The sequence below is a fragment of the Anas platyrhynchos genome, chromosome 11, assembly GCF_047663525.1.
Source record: "Anas platyrhynchos isolate ZD024472 breed Pekin duck chromosome 11, IASCAAS_PekinDuck_T2T, whole genome shotgun sequence".
Taxonomy (NCBI): Eukaryota; Metazoa; Chordata; class Aves; order Anseriformes; family Anatidae; genus Anas; species Anas platyrhynchos.
In genome coordinates this window covers 13038770-13063536 of record NC_092597.1, presented here as the reverse complement: position 1 = coordinate 13063536, position 24767 = coordinate 13038770, and the positions used below count along the sequence as shown (strand labels likewise).

At 45.7% G+C, this 24767-nt stretch overlaps 1 protein-coding gene across 9 annotated transcripts in view; it reads right to left on the bottom strand.

Annotated features, from left to right (window-relative positions):
* HCN4 (hyperpolarization activated cyclic nucleotide gated potassium channel 4) overlaps positions 1-24767 on the bottom strand; it is a 156311-nt gene that overhangs the window by 95174 nt on the left and 36370 nt on the right. For 7 of the 9 annotated variants that reach the window (XM_072043372.1, XM_072043373.1, XM_072043374.1 and 4 more), the window contains exon 3: positions 13532-15142. The exons of the other annotated variants lie outside the window; for them this stretch is intronic. In XM_072043372.1, the coding sequence (XP_071899473.1) occupies positions 13532-14235 (704 nt within the window). In that variant the 5' untranslated portion in view covers positions 14236-15142. The remainder of the gene's footprint in view (positions 1-13531; positions 15143-24767) is intronic. 9 annotated transcript variants of the gene reach the window in all.

Here is a 24767-nt window from a genome sequence, read left to right as displayed (position 1 = left end):
GTAAATTAGGGATCTCCTTTATGAAAGACATCACTGAATCAGAAATAGCTATTTTGTGGGCGACGAGCAGAAAATTCAGTGCTCTAAAATACTTCCACTGTAGCAACAGAGAGCCAGCCTCACTAAATCTGGCTTGGAAGATCCCCTTCACGAGCACCAAAACGTGAATGCAATCCCGTAGCTCTCACTGTGGTGTGACGTTAGCAGGTCTCAGACAGTGCTCATGCAGTGCCCAGATGTGCCCAGTGCTATGGGTACACGAGAGGCCAGGAGCAGCTCCCAGGGGAGAAGCTGATGCCCAGTGCCACCCCACTGGCTGCAATGGGTTCTCACCAAGGAATTTTGCTCTGTACATTCACTGATTAAAACCTAACTCCAAAGAAATGACAATATATCCTTCTGCAGACATAAGAGCCCCAGTGTGTGGAGCAATGATTGCCTCCAGCACTGTAGAAAAGCCAGAGCTGGGGTGAAATGCAGCAATCAGGCAGTGCACCGCAGAACACCGCACAGTTGCTGCTTCAGGGCAGGGTCTTAATAAACTCAAGTACATCATTTGAGCTGTATGGGAATTACCTGGCTGTTTATGAAGAGCAGTAGTTTGCTCTGTCAAAAGCCATGGGTTTTGAACCATCAGGGTAGTTTATGATACTACAAAACTATCTGATTTGGAATATTTTCCCTTTCTCTCTCCGAGCTAAGCAGGAGCATACACATTTTTCCTTTGCAAAACAGTGGGCAAAGAGCATGTGACAAATCCTCTCCCTTCCTCCTGTGACCTGCTGTGGGAAAGCTGTTCCAGCTCTAACCCCTGCGAGCAGAGGTACAGCTGAGCAGGCGGCTTTTCCCTTACCGGACTACAGATCTCAGTAGCCAAGTCTGGAGAAGATAAAAGTTTCCACTTGTCCATCCCCACCTGAAAAAGGCGCTCTCTCCTTGAAAACCACAGCCCCTAGGATGTGTGCAGAAGGAAGGCCTGCAGCCCACTGGTGGGACAAGCTGAGGACTAACATCAAGGCATCTTGTTCAGCTCTTTCACAGTTTGACTCCACACATCTTATCTGAAGACTAGAAGGAAATGCTGATGGTCTACCATTACTGAGAAAATGTCTGTGCGATGATTGCACTAGAGAAAGTGTTTAAGAACGGCTAAGCCTTGTGAAAATAAAACCCTCCAGCAGCTGTCAAAAGCTCAGTCCCAGAGGGGTTACAGTTCCCGACCCCCCAGGAAGGCATGGCTTCCATACCTCGGCATCTCCAGCAGGATGTGATGTTCATAGATGGGCGCTGCCTTTCCTCTCTGTGCATAACCCATCACCTCCGTCATCTCCTACCCACCACGGGGTGCTCTGCCCTGCACAGAGGGTTGTGCTGACCAGGGGACTGAGCTCTGAAGAAATGTCACTGCTTTTTGTTCCTCTTTCGGTTATGGGAGACAGAGGACTGGAGACATCTGAGGTGCTTTAGGGTGGGAAGAAGAGACAAAGAGACGCTGGTGGCCTAGGTGTGGCAATTATCCTCCTGTGGTGCCGGGGAGAGCGTTCCCTGTACAGATGTTGGACACACTCAGCTCCGCTTTGCACTTCTCACGCACACATCACTCACGAGGTGGTGTATTATTAGATGCACCCCCGATGTTATGTATTAATTTCCGAAGCAGACTCATTCACACACACATAACACATCCACCCACATGCAGTAATGCTTAGACAGACACAAAACCATCCAGCAGCCAATTATTTGGGGTGGGAACAGCTTGCATTAGCTCATGATGAAGCTTAGCCTTAATTCTACTGAGCTGGAGAGGCTGGGAGCTGTGTGTTGGTCTCCTGACTGACTGCGGAGCTCAGAGCAGGGCAGATGATGTCAAGGCAAATCTTTTTTTGTCTGCAGTGCAGATTTGGCTGTGTGAATTTACTTGCAGATGAGGCTTCCAGATCCCCTGTTCAGAAGCACGAGCCCTAGGCCATGCCCACATCTGCCACCACTAGCCTAAATTCCCCTTGGTGCTGCTAAAGGAGCACACGACCAGCAGCACTGCCCTTGTCTAGGACCTACGCTTTGGCCACCTCTCCACCAATGCACGTAGCCAACAAGCAGCAGGAGGAATTCACCCCGTTTGGGTGACGGATGAGGAGTGTCCATGGTGCAAAGCGGAGCCCAGTCATAACAGGAATTCACCGACATGCTCTGCATGACGTCACTTTATGTGGTGTTTTGCAAAACTGAGGACCAGAAGCTTCCCAAAGCAGGCAGGGCTTAGCCAACAGCCGCTGCCAGATCTGGAGCCTTTGACCCAGAAACTTGCTCCAGCTCCCAAGCATGGGGCAAGCCCCTCAGCTGCTCTCTAACCAGAGCGCACACAGTGTGCCACCTTAACTGGGGCTGACATGATCTGAAGCACACCTGGGTGTGCACTAAAAGGCAAGGGGCAGAACAGATCGTCCAAAAGATTCAGCAGTCAGTGAGCTCAGATGCTGTTTTCTAAAGCTGCTGCGCCAGAGGAAGACAGACACCTTGCTAGCTCCTGTGCCAGACCTTCCACCCAGGAGTGTTTACTGAAGTCAAGTTGTTGCATCTCCCTAGAGCAGCACGCCTTGCAATACACATGACTGGTGAGGAAAAGTTGGAACATTTTCTTTTTACAGCATCTCCAAACCCCATGCAGGGGCTGCATAATTCTCATTACAGACACAAAAGGCAAAATTCTCATCTCCATTCCCTGTCCAGACTTTTTTCCTATGTTTTTCCAACCTAGTTCTAAACGTGATACACAATATAGCATCATACATGGAACTGTAAAGGTGCTGGCAATAAGGAACCATTATTCAGAAATCACTTAACAGTGCATGGATCTACTCATTTTTGTGGTCCTAACAGCAGATGGACAAGAGATGTAACCAAATCTTCAGCAGCACTCAGAGAAGTAGAGTCATGAAGAAATTCTCATGGAACTGCCTTGTAAACCAGATACCCTTGCTGACATCTACTCTGAATCTTTTGTTATGTTAAAATGTTTTAAGAGGCCTACAGCCTCTCCTCTGGCCCATAGCAGCACCATGGCTCCATTGCCAAAGTTGGAGAAATGAAGGCACAAAGAGCATTGTGTTCATGGTTGCTCATAATGTCAAAACCAGATGCCTTCCCTGCCTTCCAGTTTGTCCTTGTACCTGCTCCACATTGCTCATGGTCCAAAAGGCATCCACAGCTAAATGAGCATGGGAAAGCGATACGAATGGGTTTGTGTTGGCATCAAAGAGAACAGCCTATAATCTGTGGTCTACACTGGTCCTTCCTCCTCCCCTTCCCAGTAATTCACAGAAAATCAGGGATGGAAACAAATGTTCCACTTGTTAGTAATAAAAGCGTAACTTGTGCATGCATTAGTGCTTTAAGGCAAAGAGGGAAAGATCAAGCACCAAGAATTTGTGCTTAACAAAAGCAGGTTTGCCATCATTAAAAAAGCTGCAGAGAATCAGACAGCGTTATCATTTGTTATCACTCTGCCTGTCAGGAGAGCCAGTCCAAACCCTGACAGTGCCAGGCAGCGTCACCTTTGCACCGCTTCCCTACGCCTAATGCAACCGCGGTGCCTCTGCAGAGCTGCAGGATGTCACTGCGCTCGCTCAGCCCACACCCTGGGCTCTGCACCATTCCTCCAGCCTACTCACAAACGGGGACAGAGGTGAGACCACCAGGGGTGGGACGGGATAAACTGGGGCCTCCACTACCTCCTGTCCCCTGGAGATGGGCACGTACGCACGCATGCACGAAGTCCTCTGCAGATGAGGCATCGCACCGGTAACAATGTTAGTGCTGTGATGAGTTAGCACCTTGCCCTGAAATCACGTGTGAAGCCACGGCTGGGAGGAAGGGACTTATTAATGTGGAGTCCCCGAGTCTTTGGAATGTAGCCGTTATCTCCCTCGCAAGCTCCAGAGTGCTGATAACTTCGCAAGGCATTTCTTTCCCACACCCAGGCAAATCCAACTGTGCGCCACCAGGCTTTCCATCCCCCAGACATCAGACTGTAACAGTGCCCTGCAGCTCTGACCAGGAAAATGGGATCCCATCAGAGTCCCTCTGCATACAGTCTCGCTGGAGCTGTGTGCAGGATGAGGAGTTACTCAGCGTACAGCTGCCGATCTCCCGGCAGTCACCAGAAGCCAGAGCACAGCTGTGAAAAGGGAAAAAAAAAAAAAAAAAAAAAGGAGTTATAGCTCCTACACTAGGATCAGCTGGCAACCTGCAGCACCTCTCCTGCCTCTAAGCTCTTTCACAATAGATGCATAAACACAGACAACCTCTCTGTCCAAAGAGGCAAAGATTTAAATCCTTAATTAGCACATTTGGACAAGTCACCACAAATGAGATTAGCTTTTGAGCACCGCTGGGGAAGCAGTTGTGCCCCTATAATGTCCAAGGGGTGGGCCCTCAAGCTGACCTTGGAATTCCCCTTTGAATGCTCATCTGCTGTGCTCTCACTCGCAGCATCTTCCCCTGCTGCATGCAGCGTCTCTTCAGGAGTTAACAGCCTGGTTTACTACAGCCTGGTGCTCAAACTAGGCACGGGGTGACCATTTTGATGTCAGCTGCTATGAATATACTGCACGGAATGAATAATTTCAGTTTGTAAAGGGACTTCCCAGGTAGCCAACCATTCAGCAAGGAAAAGGGGCAGAAAAAGGTCTCTGTAATAGCACCTTGTTAGCCCAGCACACATCTGCTTTCTCTTCTGTATTTCTAGAGTCCTAACTGCTTTGTCTGCTGACAAAACCCAGGTTTTAGTGCTGTCAGCACTGCAGAGCTGTAGAGCCACGCAGAGCCAAGCCGCGTTCTCATCTGCCTTGTACATCACCCCAAAAATTGCCCACTTAAGCAAGGATACCTGAGCAGTTCATATATACATATATACAGCAGCTCTGGTTTGGAGACCCTGGGACAAACTTGCTGCTTGGTCAAGAAACCTCTCCTGACTTGCAGGCTGAAAAGCACCTTGTGTTACAGCCATCTCTCTGCAAAATGCTCAGCTAATGCAGGAATGAGTGTTGTATTGCTGCTAGACAAAGAGGTTATCTAAACATTTCTGAACAGAACTTAAATCAGCCCTATTCACCATAATAACTCTGACTCTTTTATAACAGAAGCAAGTAAATCTCATGCAGATATATACCACTCCTCACCGAGACGGTAATGGTGCTGCCAGCCAGATGCTGCCTGGTTTGCAGGATGGCTGGGGATGCTGCCCCTGCATCGGAAGCAGCAGGATCGCATGAGGACACTGAGAAGCACCAAGGGAGGAGAAGAGGCCTCGGGTCTCTCCACACTGAAACCACCCCACGCTCTGTTACAAACCAGGGAAGGGATAGAGCAACATTTGGCAGACTTGGGGGCTTTTGTAATTCTCCTTCTTCATCTCTAGTTCTGGAAATTGCCTCACCCCACTGAATACAGGAACAGCCTGCACCTTGTCCCAACACAGACCACATGGCATAAACATTTTGGGGTGAAATCTTGTGCTCTACCAGGCCACTTCCCTATGGAACGGCCTTTCCCTTGCTCTCACTGGTGGAAATGCGTTTTTTTGAAGTTCTCAAAGATAGAAATGGAGTTGGCACCTTCTTTTTGAGTGACATTCATCCGTAGGTAAATTGATTTAATAGCTTGTTAGAGTGCCAATTAGAACCAACAATAACTCAATTGACCTATAACTTCCTTGGCACCAACAGAGCTTTCAAAAATAAGAGAAAGGACGAAAGCTATGCTCTGGCAGAGATGAGAGCTCAGATAGTTGGTTTTGAGAGCAAACAGAGGGATTCATGGGCTTGCTAATGAGATACTCATAACATATCAGAAACAAAGACAAATTTCAGTGGTTCCAAGCTAAAATGACACTATGTTATCTCCAGACAGAGATCACTCTTTTATCTGTATAATAAATGAATTTCAGTGCAGCAGCAGTACCACTACAGCAGAAAAAAAAACCCGAGTGCAACAGAAAGCACTAGCAGTTACCTAACCACAATAACACCGTGCTGGAAACCCAAGTCTACCTGCTTATAATAGTACTGAAACGTCCTACACTGATTCTGTGTGCGCCTACAAATAAACACTTTTGGAAAACACATTTTTCCTTCAAATAAAATCTGTTTCACACTTACGCAGTGGAGATTGTGCTTCTACATAAATTCATCGTTTGAAATGCTTGGCTTCAAGGATGGATGTGTTTCAAATTTAAAAAACAAAGAATGTGGGTAGAGTTTGTCTAAACATTGCTGGGCTGAGAGCATCCAAGGATGGAAAAAGGGATAAAGTGGAGAGGTTTGAAATTACTAGGCAAAATGATCACTGTTAAACCAGGAAGGAAAGCAGGGACTGAGAATACTGAGCTTATCTGAAGAGTCCAAGGGATAATAGAAACTACAAATACATAGAAGGAGAGAAAACAAATGGGGGGGGAGATCCATTTGGAGAAAAGACAAAAGAAAGAAAAAAAAAAAAAGAAAGATAAGGACTGAGACTGGCAAGGGAAGGAACTAGTGTGAGTGAAGTGCCACTGACACTGGGCTGAATAAAGTGCCAAGCACAACGTACTGCAATTGGACATGGGGCGGGGGAGAAGAAACATTGCTAAAAGCTGTGGTGAGGTGGAAAGGAGTAATCAAATGAAGAACTGGGTATGAGGAGCTAGGACTGGCTGGACAAGAAGCATGCTACAAGAAACCTAGAAAACAGAGATGGGAATGGTGAGATAAGCAACACGACCACTGAACTGAAAGTGAGGGGTAGGGAAAACAGCAGATTGGAAGGAGCGGGGCAGAAGGCATCATGCTTGGGTACAGGAGAGAAAACAAACAGCCTGCAACACAGAGCACGTTTCCCTTTGAAGCCTGGAGAGCTACCCAAGAACCTGGCGCATCATCGCCGCTTTGCTGTAACTGCCTGCTATGGGCATTGCTTAATTGAGAGCAGAGGGCAGTGCAGCATATCCTCTCAAAGGTCCATCGCTGCTAATGAACCCAGGGACATTATTATGATGAGGATGGGGATTGATTTACCTTAACAATTATACAAAACCACTATATTAAAATTAGACTGCAAAGTCGAAAGCTTCAGTTATGAAATAGCAGAAGGAGGTTAGCTGTATGTATTACGTTACAGTCGTTACATGTTTCAAAATAGTTCTTCCTACAGAATTCATTCAAGATGAGAGGAAGGGCTTGAGGCAGACATGTGGGGAAAAGATTTTCTGTACGAGCTCATTTCTTGCACAATCTGAAAGGTTTGCAATAAAAGAGATAAGGAACTGCAGGATGAGATGTGATGGCTAAGGCAGATGAGTGCTGCCCTGGAGATTCTGTCTCTGCCAAAAAGTTCCTGCAGAGGTGTTAGGCAAATAGCTCGATCCAAAACAGGAAGTAGAATAATATTTGTAGGGGATGATTAAAGAGGACACTATGTTTTTGTTCACAGCTTTGTTTTGTGGAGTTTGTTTCTTGACAACCCCCTCCTCTTTTTTTTTTTTTTTTTCTATAACAAACTATCAGCCATCAGAGGCTTGGGTGGGATCGGCATGCCTCTTTCTCAGACTGACTGCTCACCGAGCAAGTCTAAGGAATGGTCCAAATCCGAATTGTACTGCTCATCTTAATGCATCAGATACTCTTAAAACAGGAACCATTACTTCTGTGTCCTGGTCACAGCAATGTCCAGTTCCTTACTGCACACCCACAGAGGCTGAGCTCTGAACATAAGGCATGCTGTGTAGTGCTACACACTCTGGGAACGGGTCCTCAGGTTGACTACACCAAAGTAACGCATGTTCTTGATCTCGCTGTCTGTGAGCCTCTGTCACCTCACCACAGACTGGGGATGACAGTACTAGTTCCCTAGCCAAGGTGTCAGGAAGAGAAATGATCATTTATTGCTTTTACACTTGAATATTTCCTAAGTGTCAAAAAAACCCCTGTTTTTTCATACTAGGATCTGAATAAGATGAAATAAATATGCTATCTTACAACGAGAGATGGATAAAATGTTAAACAGCTTTTTGCAAAGGAACAGCCATCCCCGTGTGCACCGAATGAGGCCTGGGCTTCTGCGGAAGAGAGAATGTGGTCATTTATTGGCAGAGATTTGCACCAAGGGTCTGAATTAAGTTTGTGCAGGAAATCTTAATCATGCTATTGCCTTAAATCTCAATGTTTGCTTTAGTATTTATTTATATGATTTGATCTCATTTTCTGCACATGAACAAATATGAAAATACTATAATATTATATGATTATGATCTTAAAACATCTTATGGTGGTACACTGAGGTGTTTCATTTACTGAGACCTTCCTGTTTTCAAACGCTGCCTCTTATAGTACCTGAACATGTCTCCTACAAATAACTATATCCACACATCAAGCCTCTAGCACGGGATTTTTTATCCTCTGCTTCACAACCAGAGCATGAAGCTTGGGGTGACTCGCCCAAGGACATGAGAAGCACGGCTACCACCAGCTTGGTCCCCTTCATGGTCAGGAAACCACATTTCCTCTCCTGCAGCTTGATTCACAGTCCACTGAAGACAACAGAAGCCTAATCCATGTTACTCAGCAGGATTTGGATTATCCCTCATGTTATTCCTGCTTGGATTCCCTTGTTCAGCTCCAGCAAAACTGCCCTGGGAATTGGCAGGAAAGTTCTCTGCAGTAAAGACAGCAAGGTCTGACTTCAGGAACATCTCCCTTCCTCAGCTAGCAGTGCCCCCACATGATTTTAAGGCAACTGCCATCAGCACAAACAAGAAAAGACAGGCATATATATGAGCTGCCCACCACCAAGCCCATGCCTGATTTGCACTTTTTGTTTGTTTCTAATGACTGGCACAGGTTCTGCTACTAATGCAGACGTTTCCCCCGCCTTTCCCTCCAAGCAGAGGTTTCAGTGAACCAGAATTGCAATTTGCAGTACATAAGGCTCACACAATGGCTAGCTTTCATTTTACTTTCATGTGAGCAGTGGGCAAGTCACAAGATCAGCATTTGCCATTGTGGGCAGCCTTTGAATGTGGAGAGGCATGAAGGCAGGCACAAGCAGCAGCATTCTGGGCAGCAGGTAGAGAAAAGAGCATTATTGTCTGAGAGCGGGAAGAGCAACACCCACCTAAGTGAACCGCTAAAGCCAGGGAGCGTGCTGCATGCTTCACAAATTGTTTACCCTCTTAACAAATAGCGAAAAGGAAAAGCTTACAACTGAAAACAATCTCCACAGACAGAGCAGCACCCCGTGAGGCACTCTGGCAATCACCTCTGTTCAGGAGAGTGGGAAAGGGAAGCATGCATCCTTCCCATTTTTGCTCAATCCTGCCACTGCAATTGGGGTCAGTGTTTAGTAGTATAATTAATAAATCGCACTGATTCCCCGAGGGAAGTGTCTGACTGACACTGCTGAGAGGTCTGGACCAGCATGAAGGGGAGCAAATGATTTTGTTCTTCAGAAATTCCCCTACCTCACACATTACACCTCCGCATCTATTTCTTTTGGTGCCACAGAAATCTCCCCAGCTCCTGAGCAGGTGTGGGGGTCTTGAAGAGGAAGCAAACAAACAAAAGGGTCTGTTTGCAAATAAGTATTCCAAGTAAGTGAGAACAGTGGAAAGATAAAATCCAAAATCTCAAGTTAGGACCGAGTGGAATATTTTCCATTGTTTTCAAGCAAGCAGCAGCTTCTTTTTCCTGTGAAGAAGTTAATAGATTACTGGGCAGTGAATAATGTGTAGTTCTATTTACATCCACTGTTTGGACTATTTTGGTCCTTCAGATAGCGTATCTGTTCTCAGGCCTTTCTAAAAGCAGCATGCTCCACTGTTTTGCAAGCAATTCTGGAGAGCAGCTCCAACCAATATGCTTCATTCAACTTCAGACTAGATAGATCATTGTTTGTCTGGAATTTTTTTTTATTAAACCAATTTTACTAGATCAATGCATCCTCTAAGCAATAAATTGCAATTCTATCTATCCACTGAAAAAGCTCTCAGAGCCTCAGATAAATCTTGATCTACACTTTGGCTCTGCACTGATGTGCAATCAGCCACAGATGCAAATAAACTCAAGTAACTAGCACTTAGATCTGAACCTCAGAAGAGGAGCTAGTACTCTTATTTTCATTAGAAATCACTAAGACACCTTTAAAGTGCTCCCAGAACTAGTCCATTGCATTAGTCATGAGTACTCAGGGGCACTGAGTCTGGTTTTTATAAAGGTCATTCGGTGTCTTTTCCCCTCACAATGGACTAAAAGCAGAAATCAACAGAGCCTTAATCTATATTAATTTGCTTTACTCTTTGAGGGTCATAGATTTGCCACTGGAATTAGCCATATTAGATGCTAAAATGATAATTTAATGAGACAATGATGAAAGCCTCTGTTCTATTCTAAAACCAGAATGCCTCTCACATAGCACAAAGGAAAGTTACTCCATGAAGTCAGAGGAATTGCACAAATGTAATTTTACAGCAAAATCAAGCTCTGCTAATTAGGGTCAGAGCGTTCAATTCAAAAGTTCACGTCTTGAGCTGTACGTAGCCAGGAGTCGTGAGGTCTGGAGCTCTACCAAAACACCTGGAGATGCACCTCGCTCTCAGAGGCATAGCCGGTTTCTCCAAAAAGACTGGAAAAAAGATCCGGGGCTGAGTATTTATTAACTTGAAACTTGTACACCAAATGCTACTGTACAGCTTTGGTGACAATGCAAAGTGCCAGATAATGGAGACTCGTGCCTCTCACAGCATCCTAATGCTCCAGGATCTGCACCCATCTATAGCAAGGAGCAAGCACGCCTTGCACTGCGTAATTTGCAAAGCAGCAAACGGAGTCCTTTGGGCCAAGGATATAGCTCTTGAAAATATCTTGGTCATACCTGCTCTGTGGCGCAATCTACTGCATTTCGGAGGTCAAGAAATGTTACTCATATTCGTATGAGTTGTTTCCGAGAGATGCTTTGGTAGCACTCAGAGCAGAAGGGAATACCTAATCCGAACAGCATCTGGGAAAGCTCCCACTCTTCTCCTTCACTGCAGCCATTGTTCACAGGTTATTTTTCATGATAGTCCACGCATTTTCTCTAAGTAGCAGTCACATTGAAACAGATATGCTGCAAGTGACCTAGAAACACGGGTGAACAAAGTTCCCCGGAAAATGCACATACTGACCATACAATAGTGCATCCAACTCCTCCCGGCCTCTTCAGATGTTTCTCTGCACAATCAATACCACTGCCCCATCTGATGCTGATCCATAATAGTAGGGAGGAAGCACATATTTGTGTGCTCGGCTTCTAGCATCAATTTAGAAGAAACACAAAACGGCAAGCTCTCAGCCTACCTGGAATCTGACACCAGGCAGACAATTTCTCACACCAGGGCACAGATATCCAACTCACTTTGCTTTCTCTACAGAAATGCAAAGCTACCTTGCAGAGGATTTTGTTCTTAACCTAACAAGTCATACATGGATACATTTGTAACTGCCTGCATGTGAACATTTGGGTGTTAGCACTCTGTATGATCAGCAGGCTTGGGAGAGTCTAGTTTGCCTGCGTATTTCATTCCTTTGTGTAAGTCTAGGAGTGGCCCTATGGCCAAGTACCTCACAAATAAAAACTTGCCTGGTAATTTGCTATGCCATTTTAAGGAATAAGCACTGGTTCACTAGGAATATTCAACAAATTAACTCTTAGGACCATCTCACCTTGGGCAAGCTGGATACCTCAGCTACTGCCACAATCCTTCTACTGAAGTTTGCCAGTCTGGTTCAGTGCTGGAAACAGTCATAAAGACGTAAGGGCATAAATCCGTTCTACAGATATATAAAAGATATACAAACTGAAGGCTACTTTAGGATAAATCCAAATATGATCCAGAGACTAAATCCAAAATTCCTCTAAGATGCAACACACAGAGAGCACTTTGCTAGAATAATCCAAGAAAGCACAGCAGTTAGTTTTTAACTCTAGGCTTGTGGCAAATATACAAAGATCTGTAGCCAAAAGAATGAAATTGGTTTGTTCTTTCTAAAGCTAAACCCTCTCACATTTCTCTGTGTTTGTGAGGTATTATTTGACCAGTCACAACAGTGAGGCAATTTTATACTTTTTCCAATCTGTGTTTGAATAAGATTGTACTTACAAGGACTGTGCATCACGACGTAGCTACTGGAAACCCTCATATGCTCGGTCAGCTCTATGCTTGGGACACTTGACTGCGCTGAATTTAAATGACAGTGCAGTCTTCCAATTCACATCGCCTTCTAATAATGTTTGTTAATCCAAGCAAGTATCCAGGAATCTGTTCAGTGCCAGTCCTGAATCTTCTAAGCTTGTTAAATCCCTAAAAGGTAGTGCCAAGAGGTTTCTGTCATTGGGCACCAAAATCCATCCTGCAACTCCTTCCTGCAATTATCTTGCTAACTATATTTTACTGAATAAGGCAACATTTCTTTTAGAGTCCAAGAATTCAATAAAATCACGTAATTTGATGGCTGTGTTTGAATAATGTGCTTCTACTGTGTGCTTTTAAATGTGAAATGTAAGCCAGTTGTAATTAACGTTGAAGCAGTAACCCTTAGCCATTGATTGCACTAAGTAATTAATTATTGATTGCAGCACTTTACATACGTATTGCAGAGGACAATTCACCTGTGCAGTAGACAATACTTTACTCAGAAATGCCTAAACACAGCCCCCCCCCCCCAGCTATGTGATTGAAACTGTACAATAATTGGTTCTACTGTTTACAAGTTAATTTTTTTATTAACCTTCATGGCAATGTTGCTATCTGAGTGAAAGAAAGCCATTACTCTCCTAAAGACAACGTTAACTATTCCCTGCCCAAATTAGTCTTGCAAATAAGCATCTGCAGATGCAAAAGAGCAGATCTTTGTCTGTAAGACTCTGAAGGTCTTAAGTTCCTTCAGAATGAACGCTGCTATCATCCTCTGCACATACCAATTCCTGACAAGCGATGCTGCAGTAAGAAGCTGTACAGAGCAGCAACAGTGGCAGCATCATTCCCTAACTCTTGGGGAAGGAGAAGGGAGAGGACTTTGAGGTATTAAAATGGGAAACGAAACATTAAACTGGCAGACTGCAGGTTGTGAGCTGGAGATGCAGGAGTAGTTAAGCAGCAGACATTGTGCTTTTAGTCTGGAGTTGTGCATCAGGTGGGAACATTTTTCCCCATTTACACAGGACTATGGAGAGGCTTTCCCTTATAAAATGCTGAAGCAAGAGGCATCTGTTAGTTTAAAAACACAATTTAAAAATAATAGTAGCATGGGGACACTAAAATTAAGCTAAAATATAAACAAAACATGCAGATTGTTTGACTGAAGCAGATCTTGGATGTGTCCTCCAGCTCTTCTGACTAGGAAATTAGCAAGGAAAGTTATCCCTGGGTGTGTGCTCTGTGCAGAAAGGTCTGAGCTGGACAGGGTAGGGGAAGGGGCAGGCCAGTTTTGAGTGGGCCAGGAAGGGGAGATTGTACCTGAAGTCACTGTAGGGATGGATGATCCAGAACCCGGCAGACTTAACCCTTTCCTGCTCCCTCTCCACGGCCTTCTGGCTGCCAAACATCCTCAAGGAGAATTTGTTGACCCCCGGCTGGAGCATGGCCCCGAACTGCCTCTGCATGAAACCGGCTTGGCCCAGCCTCTGCTCCTCATCTGGGGTGATCTGATCGCACCCTCCACCTCCTTCCACTTTGATGGAGGTAGAGGAGCAAGCCCGGGGGGGCTGCTGCTGGGACTCCGGGGGGGATGCCGGTGGCGGGGGTGCTGGCAGTCCCTGCTCCGTCTCCCCACTGCCAGGGGGGCTCTTGTCCTCTCCGGGGGAGGCTGGCTCCCCTTCGCCGCCGATCAGCCTCTTCTCCTCAGCCGCATCGTGGAGGTGCCTGCTGGTCAGCGAGGACAGGCTCCCTTTGAAGCGGCGGCAGTCCCCGTTGGTGCTGGTCTTGGCGCCTTTGCTGCCTGCCTCCGTCTCCAGAAGGCCGGGGTCTCCCCCTCTGCTGGGGTCTCCCCCGAGTGCCCGGGTGCTCCCAGCAGAGGGCGAAGGCAGTGGCTTGAGCCTGATGCTTTTCCTCCGGGTGTCCTTGTCGCTGTCTTCCTCCTCATCCATGATCGACGCCTTGGGTCCTATCTGCTGGGGCAGGCTGTAGAGCCTCTTGCGCATGGAGGGGGGCAGCTTGTCCATGGCCGCTGCTGCTGCTGCTGCTGCTGCTCAGTGAGGGGGAGAGACCCCCCGACTGTGCCAAAGGAGGGGAACCGTCACTGCCCCCAGGCCCCTGCCCCCAGCTCAAGAGGCAGGAGGGACCAGAGGCTGGCGTGTCATCTCCTTACCAGACTGTGGCATCCACAGGCTCCGCATCAACGCATGGGCTCTGCATCCAGAACGGAAGGAAAAAAAAAAGAGGGAAGGCAAAAAAGCCCCCCCTCTCCTCCCCTGTCCCGATTTGGCTACTTGCTGCTTGCCTCCCCTTGGTGAGTGTTACTGCAATCCCTGTCTGCTCAGATCCAGAGCACTGGGCAAGAAGTCTAGAGGAGAGCCACACACTTCTGGCTGGAAGGCGAGGGAGGGCGGCAGCAGCAGCAGCAGCCGCCTTGCCATGTTGGCTTCGAGATGCAAATGTGCAGTGTCTCCCGGCGGGCAGACATCATCCGAAAAGCGAAGCGCAAGCCTAGGTGCCTCAAACTCCTCAACCTGCCGGCCAATAACACAATGAACTGCAACCTGCAGCAGCCACTGCTTGCTTACATCACTGTCATCACTTATTCCTCATGCAGCCCCGGCTCCTGAGAATATTCATGAAGCGATCCCATTCTATTGGGTTGCCATAGGAGCGACTACTGCACACAGGCTCTGCCTACCTGAGCCAGCACCCGGGCTTCTTAAAAGGGCAACGTCTGGCTGCCAAGGGTGTGTGTGGCAGGAGGCACGCCGCAACGCTGCTGCTGCTGCTGCTGCTGGGCTGCAACATCCACGGCGCCTGGGCACTGCGGGGCTCTTGCCGCTCACCAGGAGTCAGCCGCGGCTCGGCTGCAGCTGAGGGAGCACCCCGCTTAATGTCATCCTTGGTTTAGCAGCAAAACCTACCGGGCAGCTGTGAATTTAAAAATAGCAGCATCATAAAAACAATAGGAGCAAGAAGATTCCTTTTTCTCTTAGATGCTGGCGATCCTTGTCTCCTTCTGGAGTTGCGGCTGCTTGGCTGCAGGTTTTCTGGTGAAGACACGGGTGGGGGGGAGGAGGAGGGTGGGTGGGATGGGGCAAATCCAAATCTAAAGGAGGAAATATCGCTTCACCTTGAAAATCTCACTTGCATGCAAAGCAGGGGCTTGGGGAGTGCCTGTCTGTTCTGGCACAAGTTTGCCTGCTGGGAACCCCTTTGTGTTTTTTAGAAGAAAGGTTTGGAAGGTTCTTTTCCTTTGCTGCCTTGCTTCCCGTTAGACATGCCAAATGCTACTATTTCTCCCTGAGGGGTTGGATCCATAGAAGTCATTCAAAAAACGGGAGGCTGCATCTCGGAGAGCTCCCCTACCGGAACGAGGGAGGCTGGACCAGGATGGCGAAGGCGCGTGTGGGATGCGTGGGCTCTCCCTGCGCTGCGGGGAAGCCCACTCCGCTGGGCACCTGAGTCAGCGCTTTCTGCAGAAGGACAGCTCGGGGTGGGAATCTTCCTTCCTCTCACTGCTGGCCATGAGGCACCACCTCATGTAACACAGAGGCCAAAGCCATAGAAAAAAAGCTTAAATCAGGCTTTTCTCTACCTTTTTTTTTTTTTTTTTTTTTTTTTTTTGGTCCCGAGAAAAGGAAGAAAAAGTGGCCATCAGCCCTGCCCTGCCCTGCCCTGGGAATGGCTGTTTATTCCACTATGCTTATGAAGCTCTTAGACTGATAAACCAGTTCCAATTATTTTCTAATGTAAAGCCTTTGAAACCAGGGGAGTTAAATTAAGAATACGTTTAGCCATGTAAGAGGCTGTTTGCAGATATTTTTGCACAGACTCAGGATCTGTGGCTTTCTAGAATGTTTGTTGTTTTATATAGTTAAAATCATTCCTCCCAGAAAAAAGAAACCATGTGAACCCTGCAGACTGGCAGGGAGGCTAAATGCAGGCAGCCAATGCCCACTGCAAGCAGTGAGGAAACCCTCACCGGTTCCCTGAGAATCGCTGTGCTTCTGCTTTCATAAGCAAATGTTCACCTTTCCCCCCCAGGAGTCACTTGTCACCGGCCTAAGATAACTCTGCCGTTTAAAGCAGCAGGATGGTACTTAAGCTCTTACTTTAAGGAAATGCAGCCACCAGCAGTGACTTCACCATGCACACAGACAGCACATGCTTCTTCATCTTTGTTTGCCTGCTCTCCAATCCTTTCTCCAAAGCATTCACCTGCTCCTCTTGTCCTCCCACCTCCTGGCACAACCTGGACAAGCTGTGACTCATTTGAAATACTCTACAGAGAAGCTACCTGGCACTAATATTATTTAGTTTTATTCTTTTCATCCCAACTTCTGGTAGAACAAGCTTTTTCTAGGGAAATAAATCTCGATTTTCAAACAATCCTGTAGATTAGATAATGTGAACAAAGCCAGTGATAGCGGTAAAGGTCTTTTTCCTCTACTTTTTTCCTTCTCTAGGCACCAAGGGATGCTGAGGTGTAAGCACTTCTGTGCCTAAGCTGCAATCAACTGCCTTCCAAAAGGAGCTGTTTTGATTAATGAGGTGCATAACATCTGAAACTGATGCAGCTTCTTAAACACAGTCCCTAATGTTCCCAGAGAATGACAGAGCAATAAAGGACGTGCTCAAGGAATCAAGCTGTTCGCCTTCTTTCAGCTATAGGTATTCTAGCAGGCTCGGAAAATACCCACACTCTTTTTTTCCTGGTCTTTCTGGGATTATTCTCTGAATGCTGCCTTATTTGATGACACAAATAAGATTCTCTTACAGCCTTGAAAAGGGAGAGAGAACACAACAGAGCATCCAGGCAGCAGAATGCTCCTTTATCACTTCTGTAGCTAAGAAAGGAAATTATCAGGTGCAAAGACTGAGTCAGGCTGCCTGGCACACTGCTGCGCAATGACAGAAGCATGCAGATGTCCCCGTGCTTAGACCTCTGGCTCTCACTGCCCCGGTCGCCAGCGTCCAGCCCGTACACAAGGCATATAATTCCTCAGTTACAGAGGAGGTTTTTAAATTATTGGTTTGGGACCACGTTTGTTATCTTTACAACTGTTTGTAAAGCATTAAGCTTCTCTTTAGCATCACACCTGCTTTGAAGCAATTTCTTGAGCATGTCACTTCAATATCTTAGTCCCCTTCTGAAAAAAATGCTTAACCTGAAAGGAGAATGTAAGTGCTGCGTCGAATCTAGGCCTTGTTGAGCACGTAGCCCAAAATGCTAAAAAACAGAATGTGAATTCCTGCATAGCTCTGTCTGCAAGTGTGGGTTCCTAAACACTTCTAAACCTTGGCTCCAGGATTCACAGGTACCAAACTCAGAGGAAGTTTCAAAGTCCTTAAAATGTAATGACAATTTGGTATCCAGAAAACTTCAAAGTAATGGTATTTTATTTGAGAGCCTTCCAAGAATTAAGTGCAGGAGGCTGGAAATTATCCTTGTCCAATGGTATGAAGCTACCATCAAGGACATTATTTACTACTGGCATTATGGCAGTGCTTTCCATGTTAGCAATGGGCCTTTGTAGGCACATTTTAGAACATTTCAGAAAAGCTGAGACTGTTGCTGGGTTAAGCCTTGCCTATCATAGGCTGCACAGAATATTCAAAGGGGGTATAGAGAACGCACATACCAGAAAAAAGGAAAGCTCTTTTTGAGGAAAATTATCTTTTTTTTTAACAATATTTATCAGATACTGCTCTAAGAGCTGGCAGAGATACAAAGGGAGCTGATTTAGTAGGGAGAATGCAGGTGAAGCAGCCAAAGATTTGCTTGTTTCTTAGGGGATTTTGTCAACTTTATGTACATATATATGTGATGCTACTTTAATAAAAATACAGTGCCGCAATGCAAATGTGAAAAATCAGGTTCCTACTGAGCTCAGGATTATACAAGTACAGACTGAGAGCCATAAAAACTGGTATCCTCTTGCTCAGAGTACAGGAAGCAGCAGTGCAAGCTTTCTGCATGCTGGCCTGCTAAGACTAGCTCTGCTTGGGTGAGAGTTTCAGGCATCACCCTTGAACCCTTGGCTTCTCAGATAATAAAAGAGTTAATTAACATGTGGTATAGATTGGAGGAACTGAAGCAAGTCCCTTCAAGGCTGCATGTTGTTCCTAGCAGGCAGCTTCTAACTCATAATTGGCATTTGAAAATCCATGAAATATTAAACACTACAAAACACAGAAATTCTATCTCAGAGTTTTAGTGGCAGAGCCACTCACTGCGCCTGCAGCTTGCTTTTGTGACCTTCATACCTAGAAAATAACAAAAAATATTCACCATAAATACATAAATCCTATATCCCCCTCACCCCTGCCGTTACACGAGCACGCTGTCACACTTGGGCTTGTTGATATTCAGCCTCTGCTTTCTTACTGCTCTGTCAATAGGAACTGGGAAGTGGGGGACTGAGCAGCTGGAGCATATCTTGAAACCTATTTATTGCACAAAGAAGGCACCTGAGCATCTGGTCAGGTTAAAGAAAGTGCTGAGCAATGGGAAGTGAGATACATGCCAGGATGCTGGGCTCTGAGGAAAGGGAAGAGTTCCACTGCACTGGAAGTCAGGATGGAAGCAGAAAGTCCTCTTGTGCCGCACAAGAACTAGGTTGCATTGGGAGAAAGAACAGTTCCATGTCCATCAGTGGAAACAGATCTCTAACAACAATGGACTGTGGAACCAGCACAGAGAGGCAGCAGCAGCAGAGGCACAAAAGAAAAGCTTGTGTCAGAAGTACTTGGAAAGCTATTTTCTGTCCAGCTTCCATTGATGAATAAACCTGGAGTAATCCCACCCTCTTCATCCTTATAACCACAGCAAAATAGGAGCACTCGTCTGGGACGTGTATTTCCAGGGGGTTGTTGGCAATGTGCTCGTAACTAGCAAACAGCTTTGCCACTGCAAAAAAGGAAATGTTATCCAAAAAATCAGTCATGCTGCTATCTGTGAAAATAAGTCACAGACTATGCAAAAAAAATAAACCCTCAGGATTTTCAGGCTGTTTAGAACTTCTGTAAAGGTTGATAATCCTCCCTGAAAGAAGTAGCTAAAAATCACAGCTACAAACAGATTGATTAGCAAGAGCATCTTGCCACCCGACCTGTAATACTCCCCAAGCAGAAAACTTAGGGACAAGTAACCAGGTGTGAAGCCACGAGGAAGAGAAACTACATAGGCTCTGGGAAGCTGCTGAGGTCAGAGTAACTGTATGATTTTGTCACAGTTACTTAATTTATGGAGTATTTGCAATGTGGTCTAAACCCTATAAATGAGTTTTGCAATGTTCACACTGAAATGCTCATACTAAGCTTGTATCTTGGACTTCAATAACATTTTCTTTCCAAATGTATATTCCATCAAATACCTGTTAAAATACTGAGAACCAGCTTATTTTTCTACCCTTATCTGGAATTATTGAGAAGAAGGTTGAAACAGCATGGGGAGGTTTGCTCAGACTGGATCCATTCAGTGACCATCAAACGACGCTTTCTCAAAATAGCGCCTTTCACCAGCGTTTAATGAGCCGTAGCTTCACAAAGAATAATGGATCCCTCTTCATGAGCCTCTCCCCGCCGATGCATCTTCTGTCCACATGAACTGTACTATTTTTGATTATCACACAGGGTTGGATTTGATGGCAAATGTGCTACTGCCTCCAATAACAGTAATGGCAGCACCCAACTTCAGGCCAGACTTTTTAACACTTCTTCCTCAGTGAGTGCCTCAAACCAGCTCAACATCACGTTGTTGATGCAACTGCAAACCAGTTTCACACCTGTATCACCTGTTGGATGCACACACTGCTCTCCCTCATTGTTTTTGTGAACCTACCTTAATGATGCCTCCCTGCGGCAAATTGCTGAAGACAGGCAGAGAATTTAAAAATTTTTAAAAAGAGACTGTCTGCTAATTAGAAATAAATTGTTCTGTAAGCAGAATGGTTATGAAAGAAATGTCCCATAGATTCATGTGTTGTGACTGCAGTCTCCCATGCCTAAGGTGCAGGATTCAGCCCAAACTTTTCCTCCGTGATTGAGGAAATGTAATTTATTGAGGCTGGCATGCAGGCTGCAGCAGAAGGCCCCCTGAGCCCTCACAGGTCCCTTCCAAGCACCATTATTGTGTAATTTTATGACCCTATCTACTTCTACAGATACATGGGAAGATACTCACTCAGAGACAAAATCCCTCTGTTAACGTGTTTTACATCATTAACATGTTGAAATACTACTAGAAGGGAACTGACAGACTGATGGATATAAATCATAACTGTATAAGCTTCATTTCCTTAGGTGGACAGCTAAAAGCCATTCATTTCACAATTTTGGGGAACAAAGCTGAACATTTTAATGCTTACTCATGATTTCTGAACTCCCAAAGACAGCAAAATTACAAAATCAATCTTAGCCAGCATATCTAAGCAATATGGCAGCAGAAAAGCTTCAAGCAGAGGATCCCACCTTGTCACCACCCCTGCCGTAGATACCCCTCCTCAGGCTGCTGCCCCCCAAGGGCCCGTTTTAGGTGGTTACCCCTCCCACTCAGTAACTTTACAGGAATAGAATGTCACTGCCAATAAAAACAAGGGCAAATGGAATGGAGATACAGCATTTCTGCCTGCGATTCATTCCTTCCTGGCATGAGTACATCCTCTACAAACAAGCAACCAGGTCAGGCCAGCCTGAGTCCTCAAGACGTTCCCATTATCTTGCAAGAGAAAAGAGCGATTTGGGCCACCACCACGTCTGTTGCTCAGCAGCGGTGTCTGCAACTGCCTGCAATGCTGAGTGCCCCGGTGAGCCAGTAGATAAACAGAGGAGAGGGAAGAGGCATCAGCTGGTACAGCTGCACTTAATTCTGTGAGATTAAAATAAAGGCCTCCTCTCTCTGGGCTCTGCTTTTAGAAACCAGCCCTTCAGTGATACTGCACGTAACCCACTCAATACCAGAAAGATCTCATGGTTATCCTGAAGCTTGAGATTATTTCCTGAGTTTGCACACGCCTGCGCCTACACGGGCACATTTGTGTTTGTGCTAGTCAAGCTTTTACCTCAATTTTGGATCAAAAAAAGCACGCCAAGTCCATTTGCGCCCCTTTCTGTCATTTGTTACTTTTGTTTAATTTTAAGCGCTACTGAAGCATCTAGAAAATTCTGTTGATCTCAGAGCCACAGCAGAGGAAGGTAGCCCAGTCCCAGTCTAAACAGAAGAACAGAACACAGCAGCAGAGTAAATAATCTCGTGCTCTCCAAATGCCAGTTCAGTGCTGTGCATTTCCTTTTTGCTGTTTCTGTTTTAGAGAGGGCTTTGCTGAGAGGAGCTAGAGCAGGGAAAAAAAGCAGATGGAGAAGGGTGGATCTAAAGGAAGAGAAGAAACTATGAACAGGGAAAGAGGGCAGGGTGAGAGCTGCCTGCATTGTATTTGCTTTTCTGTGTGTTCAAGTTGTGCTGCAACGCTATCATTACGGAGGGTCTGAACTTCCATTCCAAGCTTCTTCATGGTTGTTCTTGTTGTCAACCAACTAAGCTGACATTCTGAAGACCTTATGTTTACACACTGGTTTTGAGAACAAGAAGGCTGTATGTGTAGAAGAAGAAGAAAAAAATACTTTTCCTGTTCCAAATGGTATTTCAGGAACCAGTGTACTATTGTAGAAGTAAGAGCTAGAGGAATTTCACAGAGAAGGAGGTATGAGGAATGATCAAAGGTTAGGCACAGAAAATTTGGCTCTAAATATTCAATCATGGATACCCTGGCTCAAAGAATGAGGAGAAAGGGGAGCATTCTGTGATAAGTCCTGAAACGAACAACAAAGAAAAAGGAGTTCTGGCTAAACACACAGACTGACACTTGTCAACAGCAAGGGACTAAGAAATAGCTCAGAGAGCTATTGGGTGAACTTTGGGTGAGCTATCCCCATTTACATCTGAAAACCACACCTCCTGGTCAGAAATAGCCCCTTCCACACCTTAAGCCCACTCCTCATGGAGCACGCGCAGTGAATTGAAGTGTCACAGGGCCGTTAAGCTGTGGCAAGACAGGGAATCACCAATTAGAAGTTGTCATGCTCATTTAACCACTAATTTTAGGAGGTTTGTGTATAATCAATGCGTATAAAGATGTATTTGTGGCATCAAAAGGTGTGCTAGCTTTGTGGAGCTACCACCTAGCACCCATCTTGCTGCAGATACAAAATAAACAAGTATCTGAACTCGATGAGCTGCTTGGCTCATTGTGCATTGGGTAGAGAACCCAGTTTTGGGATGACGCCACCCAAGCGGCTAATAACGAGATCTGAGCTTCCTAATAGAAAGAAACCGAAGTGCTGTACACCTGACAGAGATGAAATACCCAGGAAATCCAGAAGGGTCATTGAGGATTTTGCTCTCTGTGACTCTCCTTCCCTGGGTGCTTGTTGCCAGCGACACCTATACAGGCTCTATGCTCTTGTGCTAATTAACATCCATCACACAGGCATATCCCGTATTCTCAGGCACAGAGAACTAATGAAGCTTTTAGTTTCCACAGTGCCCCACAGGCCAGCCCCGCTGAAGCAATGTCAAAGGCTCGGATACTGCTGGAGCTGAGCTGCAGGGCTGTGTTTGGCGCTGTTCAGGCAGAGTTCTAGCAGTCTGCCCAGGAATCCCCATTGATTAATTTCCATGGCCGGTGCTTTCATTTGTTTTCAACACTTGGTTGACCTTTGTGTAAGAGTTTAAACAAAGCTCTGTAGACACCTGAGGCCATTGCCTTGATAGTATCAGTTCATCATTGTATAAATTTGTCTCAGAGGATGGTAGCCTTGTGTTTGTGTGTGTGTTTTTGTGAGGGGGAGGCATCCCGCTCACCTGGCTCTTTCTCTGAATGCTGAAGCTTTTTTCAGCGAAATCAATGAGAAAACTTCACACTGCATCTAACATTACTTCTCTGCACTGTCTGATGCAAGGGCATGGCACACAGAGCAGTTCTAGACGCTGCTTCCTGGTCTCTCTCTACTTTTTGGGCAACACCTTTTCCCTTGCGATTTGTAAAAATACTCCTGGGAACAGGGACCAGAAGTCAGGCCTTCCTGATTCTCCCCATAGCCATTACCTGACAGAATCAGATTCCCCTCTGTTCTCTCCTACCCACTGTTGGAATCTTAAATCTTCTGCTCTGACAAAGACACGTCCCATGGGATAGTGGGGTAACAGGAAAGTGGTGTTTGCTTCACTGGCTGCCGTTTTGGGTAAAAGAGTGAAGCGTTCTATCTTTTTGTATATTAAAAATAAAAAGCTTAAAACTCTGACAGAATTCTAGAAGATGTGAAGGTGTACGCAGCCCTGCAGCACCTGAACAACGATGAGATGAGTGTTCCCCCATGGCTAGGTCGCTCCCTGCTCAGCAGCAGCCCTGCGGAGCCACCAGCACATGGGGCTGCAAAGTTCGGGGTTGCCCCAGGCTTGGACAGGCCCCCAGGAGTTGCAGGCTGCAATACACAACCTTTAAGCACCTATAACCCATCACTGAGACTGGCATTAAAAAACTACCTGCAGTCACATAGGGAATCTGTCTGCTTCCCAGGTTATATGTGCTCCTACTGTGTCCAGCCCAAAGTTACTAGCAAAACATATCCATTTCTGCTTGCTGCTTCTGTTCACTACTGCGGCAAAGAAAACTGCATGTGTATATATATAAAGTAGCTTAGTAAAGCAGACCCAGACACCACAATCATTTTCTCCTCCTACTCCTACAGAAGGATGTCAGATTAAATAGCTTTCTGAAGCTGGAGACATCTCAGTGCATACTTTACCCCAGAGGAAGCATTTCAGGTTAAAGAACAAAAACAACAAATACCACTTCCCTCTTTTTAAGCAACTTCATGTCATAGTGGGCGCTTGACAAGTTGCTGTTCAAAGCCTGCTGAAGGAAAAATTGTATATATTATTAGTCACTTCTCTGCTTGTTAATTCTTTGTTTTTTACCGTTCTGCAAAGCCCTTCACAAATCCCTGTTTCAGTGGAGCAACAGACTTCCACTTCCTTGGATTTGCAGGTTTCACTTAACAGGATTAGGTGACAGGATTTATTTAGAAATGTGTGGCTATAAAAATACTCATTTTTTTTCCCTGTTCATGAGTAATGGAGGGAAAGCTTGCGATTTTCTTGTCGCTTTTTTAAAGTCAAACATCTCAGCAGGGGAAAAGGTTCAGATCAGGTGTTTGCCACCCACACTTTTCAGTACTAGAGAATGCTTAACTTTTTCTAGCAGGGAGAAGACTGGAGTGGAATAAATAGAGAAGACTGAGTCTTGCTGTGAGACCTAAAGAATACGAGATTCAAAAGGACTTGATCTTACCATCAAGCCTAGGGCTGACACAGAACTTGTTAAAATATCTTCCTGTGACTTTGAGTAGTCTGAAGACTTCTCCAGCTTTTCACAAGAGGCAGATTTATTAGTCTAAACTAGCCGTAATGTGTAGCCCTCAAGCACACACTCCCTGCTTTACAAAAGGTGCTATCAGAGCTGCTCTGATGACTCTGCCCCTCCCTATTTCTTAG